This window comes from Macrobrachium nipponense, chromosome 3 (genome assembly GCF_015104395.2).
Source record: "Macrobrachium nipponense isolate FS-2020 chromosome 3, ASM1510439v2, whole genome shotgun sequence".
NCBI classification, from domain to species: domain Eukaryota; kingdom Metazoa; phylum Arthropoda; class Malacostraca; order Decapoda; family Palaemonidae; genus Macrobrachium; species Macrobrachium nipponense.
The window spans coordinates 28,675,715-28,697,564 of record NC_087202.1 but is presented as its reverse complement, the minus strand read 5'-3'; the positions used below and the strand labels follow the sequence as shown (position 1 = coordinate 28,697,564).

The 21,850-nt window shown below is 41.9% G+C and overlaps 1 protein-coding gene across 1 annotated transcript in view; it reads right to left on the bottom strand.

Annotated features, from left to right (window-relative positions):
- Positions 1-21,850, bottom strand: part of LOC135222179 (uncharacterized) — a 232,737-nt gene that overhangs the window by 127,270 nt on the left and 83,617 nt on the right. The window contains exon 4 of the mRNA XM_064260338.1: positions 12,194-12,275. Coding sequence (XP_064116408.1) covers positions 12,194-12,275 — 82 coding nt within the window. The remainder of the gene's footprint in view (positions 1-12,193; positions 12,276-21,850) is intronic.

The window sequence follows — 21,850 nt, the reverse complement described above, 5'->3', positions numbered from 1 at the left end:
TTATTAGCCAGAACTCCGAGAGACCAATCCAGAAAATTGAACACCTCTAAAGTGACGAAAAGTCCCTTTAGAAAGTGGTTCAACTCTGAAATGCTCCACGTAGATCTGACCGATCCTAAAGAGTGACGTCTGGAGGCATCCACTAGATTGGCAAAGTCCGCGTCTGCCGATGCAGGAAGAGAAAGACCCATAGTCTCTCCTGTCCCGTACCAAATACCTCTCTTTCCATGGAGTTTGGAAGGAGGCATGCAGAATACTGTCTTTCCCAACTCTTTCTTAGTGCCCATCCAAGAATCCGACTCTGACTCCTGACTCCTGACTCCTGACCTCCTGACTCCTGACTCCATGATCCTGACTCCGACTCCTGATCCTGACTCCTGACTCCTGACTCCTGACTCCTGACTCCTGACTCCTGCCTGCTGGGAGACTCTTCGCTCCTGGCTCTTGGCTCCTGCCTCCTGGGTGACTCCTCACTCCTGGCCGGTGCCAGACGCCTGATCGGCTCCCTCCGTGAGGTTGACTCCACGTTCTTACTAGGAGCCTCACCTCGAGTAGGAGCATCGATCCTGGCGGCAGGTACCTCCACACGTCTGGAGGACCTTTTGATAGGAAGGGAAGTGTCTTTCCTTCTAGGAGGCTCCTTAGAAAGCACTCCTACTAAAGACGATATCTGCTCCTGCATGGAAACCAGAAACCTCTTAGTAACCTCCTCTTTATCCTCTTCGGGAGGAGGAGAAGGAGGAGGGGAGGAGTCCATGGGCTCCACCTCCTGACTCCTTCTAACTCTGGGTGACAGAATGGCTCTTTTTGCCTTCTTAACTCCCGAAGGAGACTCCTCAGGGAAGTTTTCCGGGCTCGAGTCAATAGTCGGAGCCTTCCAACTCCTCTTCAGTGGTCGCGAGCGATCCGAATCCCTCCAATCACGTCTAGGAGACGAAGATCCCGACGAAGAAAAACAATCACGCAGGACGCTTTTACAATAGCGATCCCTGGCAGTCTGGGGTGTCACAGAAACCGCCGAAGGGACACCTGATCGGTGGGGATTCTCCACAACCTCCTTTCGGTTTTTGACATTCCTTCTCCTCTGGGCATGTGAGCTTGGAAGAGGTCTAGACCTAGGAGCGTTGCGGAGCCGACCAGATGCCCCCTCCACTACACTGGGGACACTCACATCACTGTCCACTGAAAAATCACTAGCCTTACCTTGCAGGGCAGCCATTTTGTTTTCCATTAACTTGAAGGCCGCTTTTAGATCCGCAAGTTCTTTTGCTGAATCTACAGGTTCTGCAACAGGAGAAGGTGCTGAAAGGAAGGAGAAGTAGTAATCTACCCTTGGGGAAGATCCCAAGCTAGGAATTAGTTCATTAGATCTCGAACTACTTAAACTTCTAGAAGAAGCTTTCCTCACTCTTTCTCTTTCTAACTTTTTCAAATAATTAGTTAGATTCTTCCACTCATTCTCACTCAATTCTCACATTCCTTGCAAGTATTGAGTGAAAGAACATTCATACTCCCTGCAACCCTTGCATACAGTGTGAGGGTCTACCAAAGCTTTCGGCAACCTCACCTTACAGCCTACATTCACACAACGTCTCACAACCATTCCAGCGTCAGACATTTTAAAGAAAAATCCAAATAAAGTCCAAAAAACAGTCCACAAAAGCGTATGCCAATCCAACAATCCAGATACGTCACCAAAAGTCGGTCAAGAAGATCAATTGCCGGTGAAAAAAGAAAAACCAATCGAGAGGAACCAACAACAATGTTGACGGTCCGGACGACAGAAGAATTCTGATTAGAAAATGGGAATGGTTCCTAGTCCTGCCACCCAGGGCAGGGCGGTAGATCACCTGACCTACCGGTAGCGTGTGCCGCGAAATTTGAAATTCTGTCGGGGACGACGGAGTCTATAGCTAAGTATATATCTGGCAGGGAAGTTGAATGTATAAAATTTTCATTTTTCCTTATATATCTATAAAATTTTGTGATTTACCAAGCTTTTATGGCCAATTCCCTGATACTATTTCACCGGCCGACACAGGTCGAACACAGAAAAGGGATTTTGATGAAGGAAAAATCTATTTCTGGGGGAAGACCTGTGTTGCCCGGTGAACCCTCCCTCTCTTTCTCCTGGTCCCCCGCCCTTTAGCTGGCCCAAGCTTGGGTGCGTAATTCAGGAATGGAGCTTTCAGGCAGAAGTAATAGTAGTAGTGAGCGGAAGGTAGATGCTGTAGACGTTGTAACGGCACCTATCTAGAGAGGGGTTTTGAGAGGAGACTTCTAATTGGCAAAGTATCTGTGGTAGTGGCTTCCACTCGCCCTTGTGCTATACCGACACCCTATATGGGTGAGCGAGCTGGAGGTAGTAACTCTAGCATTCCATATAGCTTTTTTCTCTGGTATATTTAGCATCTATTTATACCTAGAAAAGTGTGCTACAGGAACATTTCACCAGGCGACACAGGTCTTCCCCAGAAATAGATTTTTCCTTCGTCAAAATCCTTTTTTTGGATTGTTTTTAACTGGTTTCCAGTTGGCACCAGAAGATTGATCCAACTGTTAAGACCAAAAGTTTGTTCCTTGTATGAATAAATATGACTCAGGTCAAAGGCCAAGCACTGGCACCTGAAGTCATTCAGCGCTGAAAGGAAAATTGAGAGTAAAGGGGGTTTGAAAGTGTAACAGCAGGAAAGCCTCACAGCTGCACTATGAAACAATTGTTAGAAGGTTGCCAAGTAAGATGGAAGAGAGATAATATGACCGCAGGTACTGTAAAAGGAATGAAAGGGGATGTAGCTAGGGGGCAAAGGAACACTGCAAAGAACCTTAAAAAAAAGCCTAAAGAGGTGGAAACAAGAACCAATAAAAGAGAAGAAAAAGATCCAGCCAACATTTCAAGAAGAAAGGAAGAAGTTTGTATTAAAGAAAAAGACCACGGCAGAGAAAAACCCATACACCATAACAACCATGAATCCTGGGAAAATTAGTGAATGACAAAAGAACAGAACACTGATAATTGAGACAACCCTATAAGATTGTAAAAATGATTGAAGGGGTTACTCCTTAACAAGAAGAATACAGTAGCCAGAAACCATTGCCACTAAAGCAAAAAACAATGGAAAATGAGAATCATATGAGCCTGGGGGACAACTAAAACCTCCCAGTCTGTCTACACTACCTGAACAGAAAAGAGCAAAAAGACACCCTTTTAGAAAGGGTGAGCGAGTCAGAATATTCTGGCACGTCCAATTTGGCAGTTCTCTGGTATTTAGCAATAATTTACCTTAGAAATAGCGCTAAAGGAACGTATTTCACAGAGCGACACGGCTGAGCCCAGAAAAGATACTTAGGCTGCCATTGGTCTGTTAACGCTTAAACGCCGACTGGACGTATTTTACGTCAACATTTTTTGTTTTCTCTCGTGTGCCGACTGGACGTATTTTACGTCGACATACAAAAGTTTTTTTAAAATTCGCGGAAAAATACTTTTAGGCCTACCAGCCGAAAACTCTAAAATCACGCGCCTTGGGGGATGCTGGGAGTTCACGGATCAAGGTGTTGTTTTGTTTACAATCAATACGCAGGCGCGCAAGCGTGAATTTATTTCTTGCCGCACTAAAGTATCTGTGACACATCTCGGAAATTATTTCATCACTTTGACATAATTTTTGTACCATTGTAAATTAGCCGTTACGTGAAGTATTATATATGAAAATGTGCGCATTTTTATGTAGAATACAACAATAAAATACTCATGATTGTAGCTTTTATCAGTTTTGAGATATTTTCATATAAATAACGATACTAATTGCCAAAATTTCAACCTTCGGTCAACTTTGACTCTACCGAAATGGTCGAAAAACGCAATTGTAAGCTAAAACGCTTATATTCTAGTAATATTCAAGCATTTACATTAATTTTGCAACAAATTGGAAGTCTCTAGCACAATATTCGATTTATGGTGAATTTATGAAAAAAATAACATTTTCTTTACGTCCGCACGGTAACTCTTCCGAAAAAATCATACGTGCGATTGTGGTAATGTTTGCACCATTTTAAATTAGCCGTTACATAAAGTTTTATATATGAAAATGTGCGCAATTCCATGTAGAATGCAACAAAAATAATTGAAGGTTGTAGCTTTTCTCATTTTTGAAATATTTGCATATAAATCACGATAAATAGAAAAAAACCACGTTCGGTCAACTTTGACTCTACTGAAATGGTCAAAAAACACAATTGTAAGCTAAAACTCTTAAAGTCTAGTAATATTCAGTCATTTATCTTCATCTTGAAACAAATTCAAAGTCTCTAGCAAAATATTTAGATTTATGGTGAATTTTTAAAAAAAATCTTTCCTTCCCTCCGTGCGCGGATTCTCCGCCACAAATCTCCGAAATACGTACGTACCATTCTCGGAATATTTGCTCCATTTCATATTTGGCATTTCATAGAGTTTTATATATGAAAATGTGCGCAATTTCATGTAGAATAAAACGAAAAATATTTGAAGGTTGTAGCTTTTCTTATTTCCGAAATAATTGCATATAAAAAATATATATTAAAAATTTCGACATTCGGTCAACTTTAACTCGTCAGATATGGTCGAAAACTGCAATTGTAAGCTAATACTCTTACAGTATAGTAATATTCAATCATTTGTCTTCATTTTGAAAGTAATTGGAAGTCCTCTAGGAAAACAATATTTAGAATTATGGTGAATTTTGAAAAAAAAAAAAAAAAAAAAATATTTGTTTACGTCCGCGCGTTACAAATTCATGCATTATTTTGTGATAATATTTTCTCTGTGTTGCTTTGATCGTTTTTACAATGTGTTATATACCAAAATGATTGCAATTTAGTGTACATTACAACTAAAAAAAAGTAACTTGTTACCTTTAACTGTTTTGCGCACAGCGCGATTTGAATACAATTATATATGAAATTTTGTTTTTGCGCTATCATATATCACATTATTTATATATGATAATGATATTTTTTTCATTTCTGATGGTTGCATATTAAACTTCAGGCAATGACAAAAAAAGGAGCCAAAAATGATATTGTTATGATACAATAAAGTTTGTTCATACTTACCTGGCAGATATATATATATAACTGTATTTTCTGAAGTCCGACAGAATTTTAAAAACTTCCGACCACGCCCTCCCCCAGTGTTCGGCCAGGTGGTTAGTACCCATTCCCGCCGCTGGGAGGCGGTATCAGGAACCATTCCCATTTTCTATTCATAATTTTTATTTCCACTGTCCCCGCCCTGAGGGGAGGTGGGTGGGTACTTGATTATATATATCTGCCAGGTAAGTATGAACAAACTTTATTGTATCATAACAATATCATTTTGTTCATGAAACTTACGTGTCAGATATATATATAGCTGAATCCCACCGTTGGAGGTGGGAAGGGACATAATAGAAGGATTTTGGGAAACAAATGCATGCAGATGATTTACATCTTGGTTCCACCTGTTAGCATAGCTGACTTTGTGATTACTGTCACCCAAGTCTGCTTCTGCTTTACTAGAGTTGCCAGCGAGGTAGAGACCTATAAAGCTGGTGCACTCCAGATGATCTGTCAACGGGGGCATGACCACAATGTGACTAGACCATATTGACCATACCATGAGGGCTAAGAAGTAAAATATATATATATAAATATATATATCACCACCTGACCAACCTAGCCAAAGTTAACGTGTGTTAACTAAGGCTTAAGAGTTAAGTTGCCGTTGTCGGCGACTCAACAACTAAATTAAGAGCTCTTCCTAACCATTTTCTACAGGATAGGATGAGTGGTACTTCTTGCCCCCAAGATTGTGTCTGCAGACACGTATGGCCCTAGCGAGCAGCAGATCTCATATGCCATCTTCACATCTCGCAGGGAGTGTGAAGTGAACACAGAGTTGCTTCGCTAAAACATGGTACTCAGGATGTTGCTGAGTGCCATGCTCTGTTGAAATGCTTCAGAGGCCGCGCCCTCACCTCGTGAGCATTCAGATAAAAAAGATTTCAAATCTTTATGCACACACAATGAAGGAGCATTTTTGAAAGAACTCCTTAACACTAAAGCCAGGGTGTTCTTCGATATGGGCAAGTCTGGTCTTTTTCGGAACACTGCAGATTGTCCGAATGACTTCGACTTTCTTGAGTTTTATGTAGATAAAACTTGAGAGACCCGACAGGGCACAGGACTCTCTCTGGCTCCTGCCCACTAACTTGTGCCATCCTTGCTTTCCAAGCTCCTGGCCCCAAGGACAAAACGGGTTTCCATTCTTAGGCCACAACTGAAGGCTTAGAGAGCACACCGCCTTGTGTTCTCTAAAGCCAAAACTTGTGACTATGGCTTAAAATCTCACTAACCCTCTTTGTCGTATCTAGGGTGGTTAGAAGAAGGCCTTCCTGATCACATGCAAGAAGTTAACAGGTAGGAGAGGTTCGAATGCTTTGACATCAAGAACTTCAGACTACGTCTAAGTTCCATATTGAAAGCTTCGATCTGGACATGCACAGTCAGTCCGTCTGTACTAAAGTCAGGTGACCGACCAGTTGACCAGTCAGATGAATCAAGGACAGCAAGGCTGTACCCTGAAGACCATAAGGCACTATTCTTCGCTGAAGGATGAGTGTCTGGACTGCCTGGGCGATTCAATCTAAGCAAACCTTGGGGGTGTATCAACGCAACCCAACGTCGTCAGCGAATCAACTCCTGACTCGAGCTTCTGGTGCCAGGAGAAAGGAGCGAGGAGCAAAAAGGCGATTCAGTCCCGAAGGAAGAATGCCTGACAGTCCAACCTGGTCTCATGTTACACGATCATTGGGGGTGTATAAACGCAACCGACTTCGTCAACAAGAAACTCAGGGCTACTATATGTCGCCTGATCTCGCACGAGTGTCTGACTCCGAGAAAACAGGTGAGACAAAAAGTAGATGGTGAGCGAGATTCGAGATTCCACAGAACTCAAAGATCGTGAAGGGCTTTGTTGTTTGACAGACGCAAATCTCTGAGCCCAAAGGCCGTCAACAACATATTTGCGTATTCTTTAATAGTTGTGACTGCCAGCTTATCCCATTCTTCAGACGGAAATGGAAGACGGTAATCTTATTCCTGTCAACATCTCGATAGCCTGAACGTAGTCAGACTCAGAGCGGAGAGGTTATAGGTACCTTTCGAGTTAGAGTAGACCGACTCTCTCGGAAAAGGTCCTTGGAAAGTGAACTAGGAAGTATGTGACCTCTGTGAATCCAGGATCCTGAAGGCCAACATGGGGCGATCAGCGTCATTGTCGCTCCCTGTGACGTCATAAATCCTCTTATTACATTTCCTAAGTGATTGAAAAAGGGGAAAAGAGACTAAACATCCATCCCCGTTCAATATCATAGGATGGCGTTTAATGGTACCGATCCCGGATCGAGAATAAGGGAGCAGAGAAGAAGAAGCCTCTTCGTCCTCAACATATCGAAGAGAAGAATGAAAGGGCGTCCCTAAAGTCTCCACAACTCTCAACTTACTTCTAAAGAAAGATTCCACTCGGAAGTCAATAGTTGCTGCCGTCGATCGAGACGATTCGTACGGACTTTTGCAATCCTGTAACGAACCTCTAGAGGATCGTTACATTCTACGCCTGTTGTTATAATAGGCTCTTTCTCGTAAACTCGAACAGGGACCGAGAGAAGATACTTCTTAAGATATGAGAGAGCTGTGGAAAATCAGAGTTGATCTGGACCACTGGTTCCCAAAAACTCGTTTAGAGGACTGGAGGGACACTACCGAATCGCTTTCACTTCTTTCAGATTAAGATCCAGGACATCTGAAACCCTATCCAGATGTCCGGCACCTTCTTAGGTGATAGACGCACTGAGAGATGTTCAGAATCATTCCTAGATCTTGAATAATATTTCAGTTTCCCGGTAGGAAAAAACTGTGGTCTGAATTGCAGTCTATTCGGGGAAACAAACTTCTTCAGGAAGGAAATGGTCCCCAGCAAGCTCATCCATTCCCTCCCCGAGTATGCTTACTTCCCTAATAAGGCTGCGCTTTGCCTAAGCAGGAGAGCATATAAAAGTGCAATGTTGCGGTAGACTCGTAGTTCTATACCGTGCGGTAACGAGCACCGAAAGGATTAAGAGATAACTCTGTTGAACATAGTAAGGCAAAACGAATGCAACGTTTATTCATTCACGTAAGAAATCCCCTCAATCTTAGGCTAAAGTCCGTGATTGTAGGACAGAGATACAGTTAGTCAGTCAATCCCGCAGGAGAGACGTAACCGCCAGCACAGAGATACGGTTAGTCAGTCAATCCCGCAGGAGAGAGAGACGTAACCTACAGCGCATGACAGCGCACGATCTGTTACTGGCTCGGTTGGACTGGAGGACAGACACAGCGTGACAGCAGCAGCCAGCAGCTTACGAACGTCGTCTCTTAACTTTATGTCTGGGTTGCCAGCTACCCTATTCTACAAAGAAATAGGTCCGTTATTTTTTTTTTTTTTTTTTTTTTTTTTTAAAGCAGAAAGACTCTCAAGCTGGTATATTTAAGCGAAACAGAAAACGCTAAATATATAGATGCGTTTGTGTCGTCAGAACACTACCATACAACGGTAAAAGATAAATCGGAAACTCCTGGAAGGCTGCAGGGAGTAACGATTAAATGTCCTTAAAATAGACAATAGACCTCTCGGTTGCCATCCGAAGAGGTAACTATAGCAAGCGTATATGACTTGAACCAACCAGAAATAAAATAACGCAAGGCAAAATATGAAATTATATCACAATAAAGTTTGTTCATACTTACCTGGCAGACATATATATAGCTGAATTCGGAAATACAGCTACATACATATCTGACAGGCAAGTTTCATGAACAAAACTTAAGAGAATCGAAGCAGTCAGCTCAAGCTTCTTTATGTTATTGGACATATGCATTCATTGACGTAGTCTACAAGTCTATTTTCTTGTACGAGTCTGCGAATGACGAATGAGAGCTCTTCCGAATCTTGTCAATAAGAGCTTATTCGCTTACGCAATATCAAGTTAATGAGATGTTTGTCAATGAGAACTAACCCATTTACGGGACAAAGAGATATTTTGTCAATGAGGGGATACCCACTTACTTGACAAAATGATAGTATATTGTCAATGGGGGAAAGTCACTGAATTGACAAAACGTAATCCAGGAAGTCGAGCATTTTATTTTTCCGATTCCCGTCTCAAACGAGGAAGGGGCAAGAATCCTGTTAAGAGACTGGGCTTATGGCAGGTAGAACGACGATGTTCAATTCGGCAGCGTAGTCCCGACTAGAAACTAACAAAATATATCATCTGAAAAACCCTTTCAGATGGGCTAAAAAGCTTGCAAAATTATCCTGGGAAGAGGAAGAAACTCTCCAACCAGCTTCCTCTCCCGTATCACAACTAATGCCTGCTAAAGCTTAAAATTTATTGGCAGTATGGCAAAGGAAGTCCTGTCTTGCGCTTTCCTGAAGAGCGTCCTTTTGATGAGTGCCTTTGCAAGAATCCAACTGAACGTTGCCGAGAGTCCTGACGTGCAGGACCATCGAGCCTTTACACTAACCCGTAACTGCCTTATCGCAAAGTCTTGACTGCGGTAGAGAAAAACGAGATCTTCCCTTGAGCTTTCCTTAACTCCATCCACCTTTGCGAAAAGCAATATAATATTGACAGAGACCTCTTGAATTCACGAAACCCGAGGACTTGCTGGGTTTCGAAGACGAAGTTGTCTGTTCACTTTAAGCTTCCTCCGAAGCACTGCTTACTTCACATTCTTTGCATGTGAGGTATAAGGTATCACCAAAGGTAGAGGTAAAAATACCAAAGGTAGGTAAAAACTCTTGAGGCCCAAATCGTAAACAAGAGCTTGAAGAGTTCAACAGAAACGTTCAGCCAGGCGACACACCTGGCGTGCGCTGGTGCGCGCTCGGTATCCACTGGCGCGCGCTCGGCGTCCACTGGTGCGCGCGCCTGGCGTCCATCCGAACGTCCCGTCCAAGCCGAGCGTCAAAAGAAGCGTGCAGAAAAGCGTCACGCTCCTGACAGGCGTCAAAACAAGCGAGATACATCTCGGAGAGAAATCCGACTGCACGAAACAGTCTCAGGAGAAGGGTTGATCGTGTGAGAATACGAGGGGCGAGGGAACGCCTTCTTATTCTCACAGTAACAAAGCTCGGGCGTCCGCTCTCAAAAGCGTCCTGCTACTAAGACTTCTTTTTCATATTTCTCGGTGGAAAGACGTACACGTGATCAGGCGACGTTCGCCTTCTTACTTCTCACTGGAACGCATAACGAGAGAGAGAGAGGACGTGAAGCGTCCTCTTCTATAAAGCTTCTATTTAGAGGGCGCGAGTCCTTCCGAAAGCTCCAACCTCTGCGCGGGGAGGACGGTTCGGAGGACGAGAAGCAATCCTTCAGGATTCGTGCACGTGCACGCACTTAGGCAGTCTGGGGATTTTCATCAGAAACTGCCGAAGGCACGCCAGATCGGAGGGGGTTCCTCGTAACCCTCCTTCGGCTTTCGACATGCTCTCTCCCCGGGTCCTGGGAGTCAAGCAGAGGTCCCGGCCTAGAGGCGAAATAAGGCCGATCTGACGCACCCTCCACTACACAAGGGGCACTGTCCTCTGCACTTAGCCACTTCACTATTGCTCTCTAAAGCAAGCACTTTCGATTCTAAGATACGAATCGAAAGAGTATTAGAGAAAGGGCAATAACCTCTACAGACACTGTTTAGGGCCCGAAGGCAACATTACAGGGTTATGAGAAACAATAACAGAAGTAGCACTCTTCACAACAATGAAGGAGAGCGATCACCTCTCGCAGACATATTCATAACCTGTAGGCCATACTACAAGGTTAGGCAAAAAAAAAAAAGTCTACAGGAAGGTTAGCAGGTTCACTACCCTGACTTTTGTTTACTGATTAATTGCGTACATACGAATCATACGTTTTCCTTACGGAATTAGACATGTTTACTGATTAATTGCGTACATAGAATCATACGTCTTCCTTACGGAATTAGACAAAGTCTCACACTCCTTACATGACAAATCTCAACAAAGAAGCAAGACTCATACCCCTCGTGCATACCAAGTGCGGATCTACCGAAGCTTTCGGTAGCCACACCATATCTTTGCAGACAACACCCTCTGAAACTAGCCTAACTAGATTCAGATATCTTATGCAAAAATGAATCAAATTCAAATCAATTTAAGATAGCGTATGCCTAGCCACAAATCCAAGTAAATAAATTAAAAGACAATTAGGATACTTAGCGGCAATGAAGTTTCCAAAATCTAAGACGGAGGTACTGGAAACAGGTGTTTCCAGCACCGGCGACAGAAAAATTATGAATAGAAAATGGGAATGGTTCCTGATACCCGCCTCCCAGCGGCGGGAATGGGTACTAACCACCTGGCCGACCACTGCGTGTGTCGGAAGTTTTTAAAATTCTGTCGGACTTCAGAAAATACAGCTATATATATATCTGACAGGTAAGTTTCATGAACAAAATGAACTCTTAATCTTGAAAACTAAGCACGCTGTGATTTTTTGAAAAAAACATTTTTCCGCTTCCGCGCTCACTCCGAAACCCCTCCGGCACACGGGAGACAAATTTTTTTTTACAGCCCCGGCGGTGTAAGAGGGTTAAAGACAGCTTCTGCATACATCTGATTTCAAAACGTTAGCTTGAGTTACTGAGGATATCTTCTGCCTTCATCTAATTTCAAAACATTAACTATTTGGCTACTTAGGTACCATTACATACACATTTCTCAATAAAATTGTAAGAGATATTTGACAAAACAAATGGAATTCAATTCACTGTTATGAATATACACTGCAAATGTATATACAGTACCTTCTTGTCTAGTATCATTTCACTTCATTGCTTTTTAATTTATTCTTGACAATCCTATCACAACTTTTTACTACTTCAATAATATTCCAACTCCAAGATATGTGGAATACTGTAGTGCTCAAAATTGTTATCAGTCTTGGAAGAAGGAAGAGAGAATGAGAGTTAAGGACATTCATATAAATCTCAGTCACAAGGTCCACACTGTAAGCAGTAAATACATTAGTACTAAGGATGCTTATAGTACTACAATGCACAACGATGAAATATTGTACTAGCATAACACTTTTTCAAAAAATCTTACCTTCTACTTTTTTAGATGAAATTGAATTCTGGTTTTCCAACTCTTTCGCTGAACACACTTTGGATCTTAAGAAATGTCTTACCTAAAATAAAAACACAATATATATAATATATACATACACTGATTTCTCAATTTTGCACCAGAAATTATCAGTTTATGTAAAATATACACGAAACACTCCACTTGACAGGAAATTTAATATCAAGAGGGAATTTAATAAAGATGATTTAGGATATTTAATAAATCAATATAACAGTATAGCCCTAGACAGTGTGTTAGTCACAACAAAGAAAAGTGAAGTGTAAATTAATGTAGACATACGTAATAGAATGGAAAAAAAACTTTTTAAATTTATTCAAGGATTAGAATACATGAGTCAGTACAATGAATAAATAAGCAGTAAACCAGGCAAACTTTCATTTAGGACAGACAATGGATTAAAGCATTTCAAGTGCACTTCTTTCCCTACCAAATACCTTTCTATACATTTTCACAGAGAAGATAGTAGGAGTAAGGTAAGAGCAAGATCAATGAACTAAATGTATAGAAATTAAGAGGAGCATGTAAATATTTATGATCTTAATCTTCAATCTTCATTCCAAATTTAAATAAACAAAGCAGTACAAAGTGTGATGGCAGGAATGCAGTAATAACAGCTCCAACAACCTGAACAACAAAATAAACCACCTCAGCCAATCCAGGTATAACCATCCATTCAGACAGTATGTATTTGTACAGTTTTGTGGTGTCAGATGGTAACGGACAAAGTTTTTGGAGTATGAGAACCCCTCTAAATGTATTAAATGTACGTATTGGTAGCAACAAAACTTAAAATTAACTAAAAACTTCAGTTCCCTAAGTTCCCCTAACACTACCCTTTGTGACTCCTCATTATGTGGTTTGAATAAATTATGTTTTTTTGCCTCAAAAGCCAAGCATATCATGCATGTGATTTACTGACAGTGATGTAATATATACTCTATTACATTTTTACTCTCTGCTACATGACTACACAAAATTTAATTGCTTCATTAACCCTTAAGAGGCGGGGAGGAAAATTCATAATGCAGCACCCCCGGCCGGGTAAACTTTGATGTCAGCCAATTTAAGAAAAAACACATCAATGGAATGAGAAAGATATGCAAATGTACATGGTGTAAGAAAAAAATTCAAAAACATTTTCCCTACCATTTAAGAGAAATTGAAAATGACTATATTTACAACCCTTTATGGGGCCTCTTTTTACAGGACAATTGTAAATTTTACCAAGTTATACATGTCTTTTTCTCATAAATAAATTTATTCTATTTTGTAAAATTATAATTACAGCTCATACAATATCAAAACACATATAAACTAAATTCTCAGCACATTTGTCGTAAAATATTTATGTAAATTAAAGAGATCGAAATGCAGTAACTTTTTTGGATTATACATATTTATCCTAATATTCCTTTTTTTTCATTATAATTATAACTGACATAGTAAAAGATAAGAACTAAAACCAACAGCAACACCTGGGTATATTTATGAACAAATATAAAATTTGACGTCATGTGAGAGAGAGATGCAGTACATACTCCCTTGAAGTGAAGATTGTTAACACTGTTGAGAAAGTTTGTGTACAACATTGCCCTTTGTGCTCGTCAACCGTTTGTGAGGTTTGTTTATGTTGTGAGTGAGAAGGGGAGCCGAGCGTAATGATGTAGGCGCTGGTTAGGTTGGATCTCAATAGGTAAATAAAGTGAGGTTTTCTATGTCTGCCTTTGATTTATCCTGCCATACTGGTCTACGCAATCAACAAATGGTAGCAGTGTGGTTGTGGCAGGAAAGAGGAGATTAACAAGTACTAATTTTGAAAATAAGATGTCGTAAACATGAGTAGCATCAGCGAATGTGGTGGTAGGCTGGTGTTGCCAGTCTTCGTTGCTGATAAGGGTTATGACCACAGAAAATAAGAGCTGAAAGCATGACAGCTTGTCACAATTCGAGAAAATGAAAAGAACAGTGGTTGTTGACCTGTTAATCACAGGAGGAAGCGAGGTAAGGATCAAGATTTTCAAGGAAGTGAATATTGATAAATTGACAGTCGAAGATGGAATGAAAGTTTTGCTAGACCACTTGGACAAGTAGTACAAGAAGGATGAGATGTCAGCAGCGTATGAGGCATGGACAAGGTTTGACAGCTACAAAAAGGAGAAGAACATACAATGGAGAAGTACATTTTGGAATTTGTGAAGAGAAGTACAGTTCTGGTGAGGTACAAAGTAAGTATACAAAAATTTTAGCATTTAAGTTACTAGACAGTGCATGGCTAAAGGTTAAAGATTAACAAATATTGTTGACAGCAATGTCCTTTAGTGAAACAGATAATATGTTTGATTCCATGCCGAAAGCCCTTAGGAAATTTTATGGTAGTCAAGAAGTATTATTATTGGTTACAGTGTCAAATAGGAGTGAGTGAGGCCCCTGCTGTGGTGATAAAATCTGAACCAGTATTTAGCATGGAGGAGGTAGTCATTAAATATGGAAGAGGACAGGGAAGGTTTAGAGGTTGAGGAAGAGGAAGCATAGCAAACAGAAGTGAAACAAATAGACAGAGAAACTTAGCTGACATATATGGTAAGGTTAGGAAATGATGTGTGTGTGGATCAGAGTACCAGCTGTCTCCAGCATGTCCAAAAATTAAGTTTTCATAATAAAACTAATATTGTAATACTTACCTTTACACCTGAACTAGCCCTGGTCACTGACCAGCCCGAACTATATCCCCACAGATTTACCCAAATTTTAACTGTCAGCATTACCAACGCTGAAAGTAAAATCTAGTCAAATGAGTTACCTGTGTTACCGCTGGCAACGCTGCTGCAAATACCTGCCATCAGAAGAGGCCTGTCTCCTAATTGAATCATTCGCTATCAAAATAAGTGGGGAGGAAGGTGGGAATCATTCAGGTGTTCAGTTAAATATTACAATATTAGCTTTATTATGAAAACTTCATATTGTAATACACTCCCTGAATACCTGAATCAGCCCAATTAACAAAATTTTAATGGAGGTGGGATCAATCTAATTCAGCCTGACCTGTCCACGGAGCATTCGCAGATAACTCATTATCAACCTACTATGTATAAATCTATACATTCTCACCTAGTTATCTAATTAGGTAGGTGAGGATGTTTGCAAAGAAAGTACCTCAACATCAGTGTTGAGTCTAAGGTACTGTCGGAGTCAGAAGTATCTCCCATGTAGTAATCTACACTTCTTATTCATGGAGGTAAAAGCAAATCTCCTCACCTAGTTGTCCAACTCAGTAAGTGAGGATGCTTGCAGAGGAAGTACCTTACCGTCAGTCTTGAGTCCAAGGTACCGCCTGAGTCTGAAGAACTTCCCATGTGGTATTCTATATCTCTCATGTATGGAGGGGAAACTGTGAACCTCCCATGTAGCTATTCAGCCTCTCATGTATGGAGAAGTTAAGTGTGCAGGACCTTCGAGTTCTCTACTGCTTACCGACGCAGATAACTGTGCTAAAGAAGTTGAAGTTATTCCCACATGACCATCGGGATCTGCCTAACCTCAGGAACCTAAAGGAACAATACACTCAGTCTAAGCTTGACCAACAGAAACTCTCAAGTTCATTTAGACTACCACTGACTACCTAAACTTCTAACATCCTAACGATACCAAGGTAATTATAATATCGAGTTTACCACAACAACATAATCCAGCAAATAACCTTTCTCTGAAGTAACTGAAAATCCCCAAGGTAGAGCATTGTGAAAACCCACACCAACTCTCAAATAAGCACCTCCAAGATCGCCGGCACCAAAAAAATTCCTCCATAAAGCCGAAGGGATAACCATTCACTATACTTTGCGCCCTTGAATGCGTAGCACAACTCAAAAGCTCTGAAAGCAATGAAGAACCAACTGACGCTTGCCGAATAACCCCTCGCAAGAAGAAACTAATTGCACTTTGGAAATGGAGCGAGATGGACACCTAGGAGAAACCAATAAGATTTTTGGACAAGGTAAAAGTTCCTGTATGTGACAAACTTTTAGAGCTCGAACCAGACACAGCAGCATTTGAGATCCATCACCTGTTATACAATCATCCATCAATGCTTCTGCGACTCTACTTATGATGACGACGACACGAAATTGACCATTGAGGAGACATCTTGTTCTCTAAAAGACTGTTGCTGAGCACAATAGGCACCCTCAACAGATGATTTAAAAAGAAGTCCCTCCTCTTCTTGACATGAACATAGTCAGCCAGCCGAAATGTTAGTCAGGTATGCGAACCCCATCGAAACCGAAGTGACGAGGTTGTCAAACAGTCCAGGATCAGAGAAAACCCTCATCAACTAAGACAACATCCACAAAGAGTGGGACAAGACCTCCAATTGGCTGTGAAAGGTGTCTTCCAAATATACAAGCCTCTCAATATGTAACCCCTACCACACGAATCAACGAAGGAACTCGAGAGAGAAGAACCTCGACAGAATTGTAAAGCGGAACTTGGACACTGGCAGAAGGGTTACCCGCTACCTCATACAAAACACTTCCGATTAGGAAGCAAGGTTGAATCCAGCCTACTTGGCCCCATAAGTGATGATAGCCTAGAATCATCTTCCCTAAAAGCTGCCCAACTTGGCCAAAACCAGATCAGCTTACTGATGTTTGACTGACTGTTGGTTGAATACAATGTATCAAACATTCCTTGAATTAACTGTCTAGGTTCCTCTGGAGCCTGGACTGAGGAAAGAGAAAATGGGCAAAGTCCACCATGTTTATAATCACTTTCCTTCACTGGAGAAACAAAACCCCACAACTAGTACTGGATTCTCTTCAAAGGGTATCCTCTATCAGTCCTGTCCGACCACACTGGAACAGGAAAAGGGGAAGGCTGAACAACTGCAAGAGCAACACCCATGAACCCAGAACTTACTACACCTGGGTGCTCAAAACCAACACCTGACATACAGTCCCATCATATCTGAGCCAACCGATCCGGTTGCAAAACAATATACCAATAAGACGATGATAAACTGACTCCTGAGCTAGTCATACTCGACTGCACAATCCCGCACCCCCCCAGACACAATGACGTAACACCTCGCCGACAGCCGCCCACCCCAAGAGTCAACCGTCCCCAGTTCCACAAATCATGTACCAACTAAAGACTATGACATAACCTGAGCTAGTCTCGTTCGACTGTATAAACCCGCACTTCCCAGTGACGATAATGAAACACCTGAATCAAATATACCTTGGCAATGAACGCCCACCCCTAAGCATCAACCACACTCTATTGCGTCAACATGTACCAAACAAAGACAATAACATAACCTTGAGCCACTCCGCACCAGCCAGTGACTATGACATAACACCTGGCCGACTACAAATGGGCGAGCAACGCCCCTAAGAGCTGAGAGGTCGCAAAACATGATCCAACAAACGCCGGTTACACCATACTAAAACAGGACGGGAGTCCAGAGCTGAAGCTACATTGATCAAGTGAGGGAAGGAAGTACTCCCGGAAACACCAGAACCAAGGCCGAACCCACATTGAACACCTTGAAGGAGGAACACAAATAACTGCAGGAAAAGGTTGCGAATGAAAGAGGAGAGAAAAAGGAAGAAGCCATACTCGGAGTAGCCACCAGGCTCCTAAAGGCAAAATTGTGCAGGTGGAGAAAACCAACTTGTAAAGCACCTAAAAGTGCCTCTAAGAACAGGCTACAAACTGCAGAACCGATGGGAGGCAAAGAAGAAACTAACTTTCTACCCTCATGAAAGGAGGACGAGGGCACAAACGGTACTAACGATGGTGCACATGAACTGCCAACTGCCGTAGCACCCGCAAGAACCACGGAAGACACATTAAGTCTCAAACCAAGTACAGGCGGCTCTCGGTAAGCGGCAGGGGTTCCATTCCTTCGTCAAAATCCCTTATGTTGGGGTCAGCCTAAAGACCAAAAAAGTTTGTGTGCTGCAGGAGACGTCTTAACAGTACCACAAACAGAAAACAATCGAGGAGACAGGCCTCTGGTGGCAGGTATTTGCAGCAGCTTTGCCAATGGTAACACAGTTAACTCCTTTGACTAGATTTTACCTGCAGTGTTGGTAATGCTGACGGTTAAAACTACCCACTTAGTGGGTAAAGCTGTGGGGATATAGTTCGGGCTGATCAGTGATCAGGGCTAATTCAGGTGTTTAGGAAGTATATTGCAATATGTGTATGTACAGTGGTCCCCCCGTATTCGCGGGGGATGCGTACCAGACCCCCCCGCGAATAGTTAGAATCCGCGAATGTTTAGAACACCCCTCTAAAAATGCTCATAAACTCCTATCCTGAATATGCAAACACCAAAGTATCCCTAAAAAGACCATTCTTCATCAAATATACATAAAATATCCTATTATGGTTCATATTAATCTTTGAAATATTATTAATGCTGTTTTAAAGTAAATCTTACATTTTATGGCTATACATAAATACATACTATGTACGTACTGCATGACTTAGTTACGTATGTGAAAATAATTCAGACCCCCCATAAGTATTCAGTCATGCACGTTTTCTTTCATACTGTTACTATTTGAGACATCCATTTTCTTTTTACAAGGGAAACAATTGTATGTGAAATCACAAATACCAAATGTCTACTTAAAGTATTATCCTACATCAAATATACCATTGAATTGGTATTATTAATATAATTTTAAAGTCATCTTAAACATTTTACCATTAGAAATATATAAACAGCCAATAGCAGAGAGAGAGAGAGAGAGAGAGAGAGAGAGAGAGAGAGAGAGAGAGAGAGAGAGAGAGAGAGAGAGAGAGAATAACTCCTTACGATTTCAATAGATTGAAATGAACGTCTGTAGGCAACTTTTTTCCCCTCCCATAATACATATTTCTCCAGAGAAGAGAGAAAGAGAGGACTCTGCAATTATGTTTGTCTGTCTATTAATTCTTTTGCTGAGAGCGAGAGAGATAAAAGAAGGAAGAAATAGTAACACCAAATGTATACCTTATGTAACATCCTGCATCAAATTTACCTTAAATTATTATCATATTACTGTATTAATCTTAGAGATTGTATTAATATAATTTCAAAGTAATCCTAAACATTAGTAGCCTTAAAGGTATATACTTACATAAATACGTATAACACTTGCAGCCAAGAGAGACAGAGTTACCACTATGACAAATATCTTGTGGAGAGAGAGAGAGAGAGAGAGAGAGAGGAGAAGAGAGCGAGAGAGAGAGAGAGAGAGGAGAGATTACATAAAACCATTAAATTTGTTGACCATTGTATGGCATTGTTACTTTCCCAGCTCCAAGCGTCACTGTAGTTAAGAGAAGGTAGGGAAATTGATACAGAAAAAGACGAAGGGAAGAATTTTCATTTGAAATTAGTTATCGTATTATTACTACTTCTATTATTATTATTATTATTTGAAAATAAAATAAACACGTGCATCTACCATAAAAATTCTCTCATCACAGTAAGAAAGAGGAGTTATCCTTACAAGTGAAATGGAAAGGTCATTTTCATCTCTTTAAAATACTACCATTATGAATTTTGTAATTACAGTTTTATTATTATTATTATTATTATTTTGGTAGAAGACCCTCTTTTAGGCAAATACTGTTAAAAAGGATGGCAGAATTAAGCGAGTTGATTTTATATATTGTTTTTTTCTATTTTCCTTACAATTCGCTTCTCAGGCTTAGCGATGTTTCTGAGTAACTGGCCAATATTCATATTGGGAATTTTCAAAAATTGTAAATGCTGAAGGAATCTTTTATCTAGAACAGGATATCAGGTCCAGGTCAAGCAGGGGTCGTCGTCAGTGCCGGTATTATTCCGTAAGCGTAGTTCGGTTCGGGCCAGGGTCGTCTTCGGATTAAGGGCTGGTGTTGGTGGCTGGTATAGCTGGTATTACGTGACGTTTCAACCTTCTCGTAGGTCATCTTCGGACGAGTCGATTGAAGAGACTGTAGCAAGAAAGTTTGCGGGACGGTATTTATAGCGGCACGGACCTAGAGTTGCATTCTCATTGGTCGGGCCGGTCTTGGGCGAAGCCGTGGATCTCGCCTCGAAGGTCTTGGGGATTCTCTTGTGCGAGCGCCACAGTGGTGTGCCTGGGGATGAACGTCAGGAATTCCGTCTGTAGCAGGAATCGTATCATCCTGTGGGGGCTCCTGATTATCTGGCATCGTCGGGGGGTCGCTCGCTGCTCTCCGGGCGGCGGTGGGAAGGAGAAACGTTTCTTGAGTTATATTTAAGTTTGGTTTCTCCTTACCTATATGAAGGGCTTCTAGGAGGCGCAGACGTCGGGGATCTGTTGTGTCTGATCTATTATTATGATATTAGGGATAATATCATTTCTTTTTATCCGTTTGTTATGAGCAGTCCTGGCATGGTTGAATATGGCTCCTTCTTGGGCGTGGCAGGAGATTCGCTTGGAGAAACGCATGGAGGTCATACCGACGTATATGCAGAGGCATCCTCGGACGGGGCATGTGTAACGGTAGACCACACTCGTCTTCTTCAAGGGATCCTGCAGGGGCGCCGAAGGGTTGTTTCTCATCACCCAGGCTTGGCTCGTCTTCTTCGTTTTATAATATATATTTATAATATTTCTGTCTGGGTCGGCTGGGCTGACGTTTTCCTCGATGATCTTTTTGAGGGCTTGTTCGTCCTCCTTGTACCTCCGGTGGAAATGCCCCTTGTAGAAAAGCTTGATGGGCTCTGCAACGTCGGGGCGGGGTTCCTGGTGGTACCAGGCATCCATACTTTTCCTTATTGACTCATCAACAGCACGATTGGTGTGTCCGTTGTCGACGAGGACCTGGGACGGCGCGCGCTCCAACTCACTGTGTGTGTCATTCCAGGAGGAGCAGTGTGAGAGGGCCCAGATCGACGGCGTGCCAGATAATCAGGAGCCCCCACAGGATGATTCCTGCTACAGACGGAATTCCTGACGTTCATCCCCAGGCACACCACTGTGGCGCTCGCACAAGAGAATCCCCAACCCGAAGACCTTCGAGGCGAGATCCACGGCTTCGCCCAAGACCGGCCCGACCAATGAGAATGCAACTCTAGGTCCGTGCCGCTATAAATACCGTTCCGTAAACTTTCTTGCTACAGTCTCTTCAATCGACTCGTCCGAAGATGACCTACGAGAAGGTTGAAACGTCACCTAATACCAGCTATACCAGCACCAACACCAGCCCTTAATCCGAAGACGAACCCTGGCCCGAACCGAACTACGCTTACGGAATAATACCGGCACTGACGACGACCCCTGCTTGACCTGGACCTGATATCCTGTTCTAAATAAAAGATTCCTTCAGCATTTACAATTTTGGAAAATTCCCAATATGAATATTGGCCAGTTACTCAGAAACATCGCTGAGCCTGAGAAGCGAATTGTAAGGAAAATAGAAAAAACAATATATAAAATCAACTCGCTTAATTCTGCCATCCTTTTTAACAGTATTTGCCTAAAAGAGGGTCTTCTACCAAAATACACATTCTTCCGGCTACATGACCCTACCGCCCAGCGAGAACCAGGTACGAGAAGCTTCAGGAGGACCCTGCTGCAACGGCAATAAAAAACTGCAACCGCCCAAGGA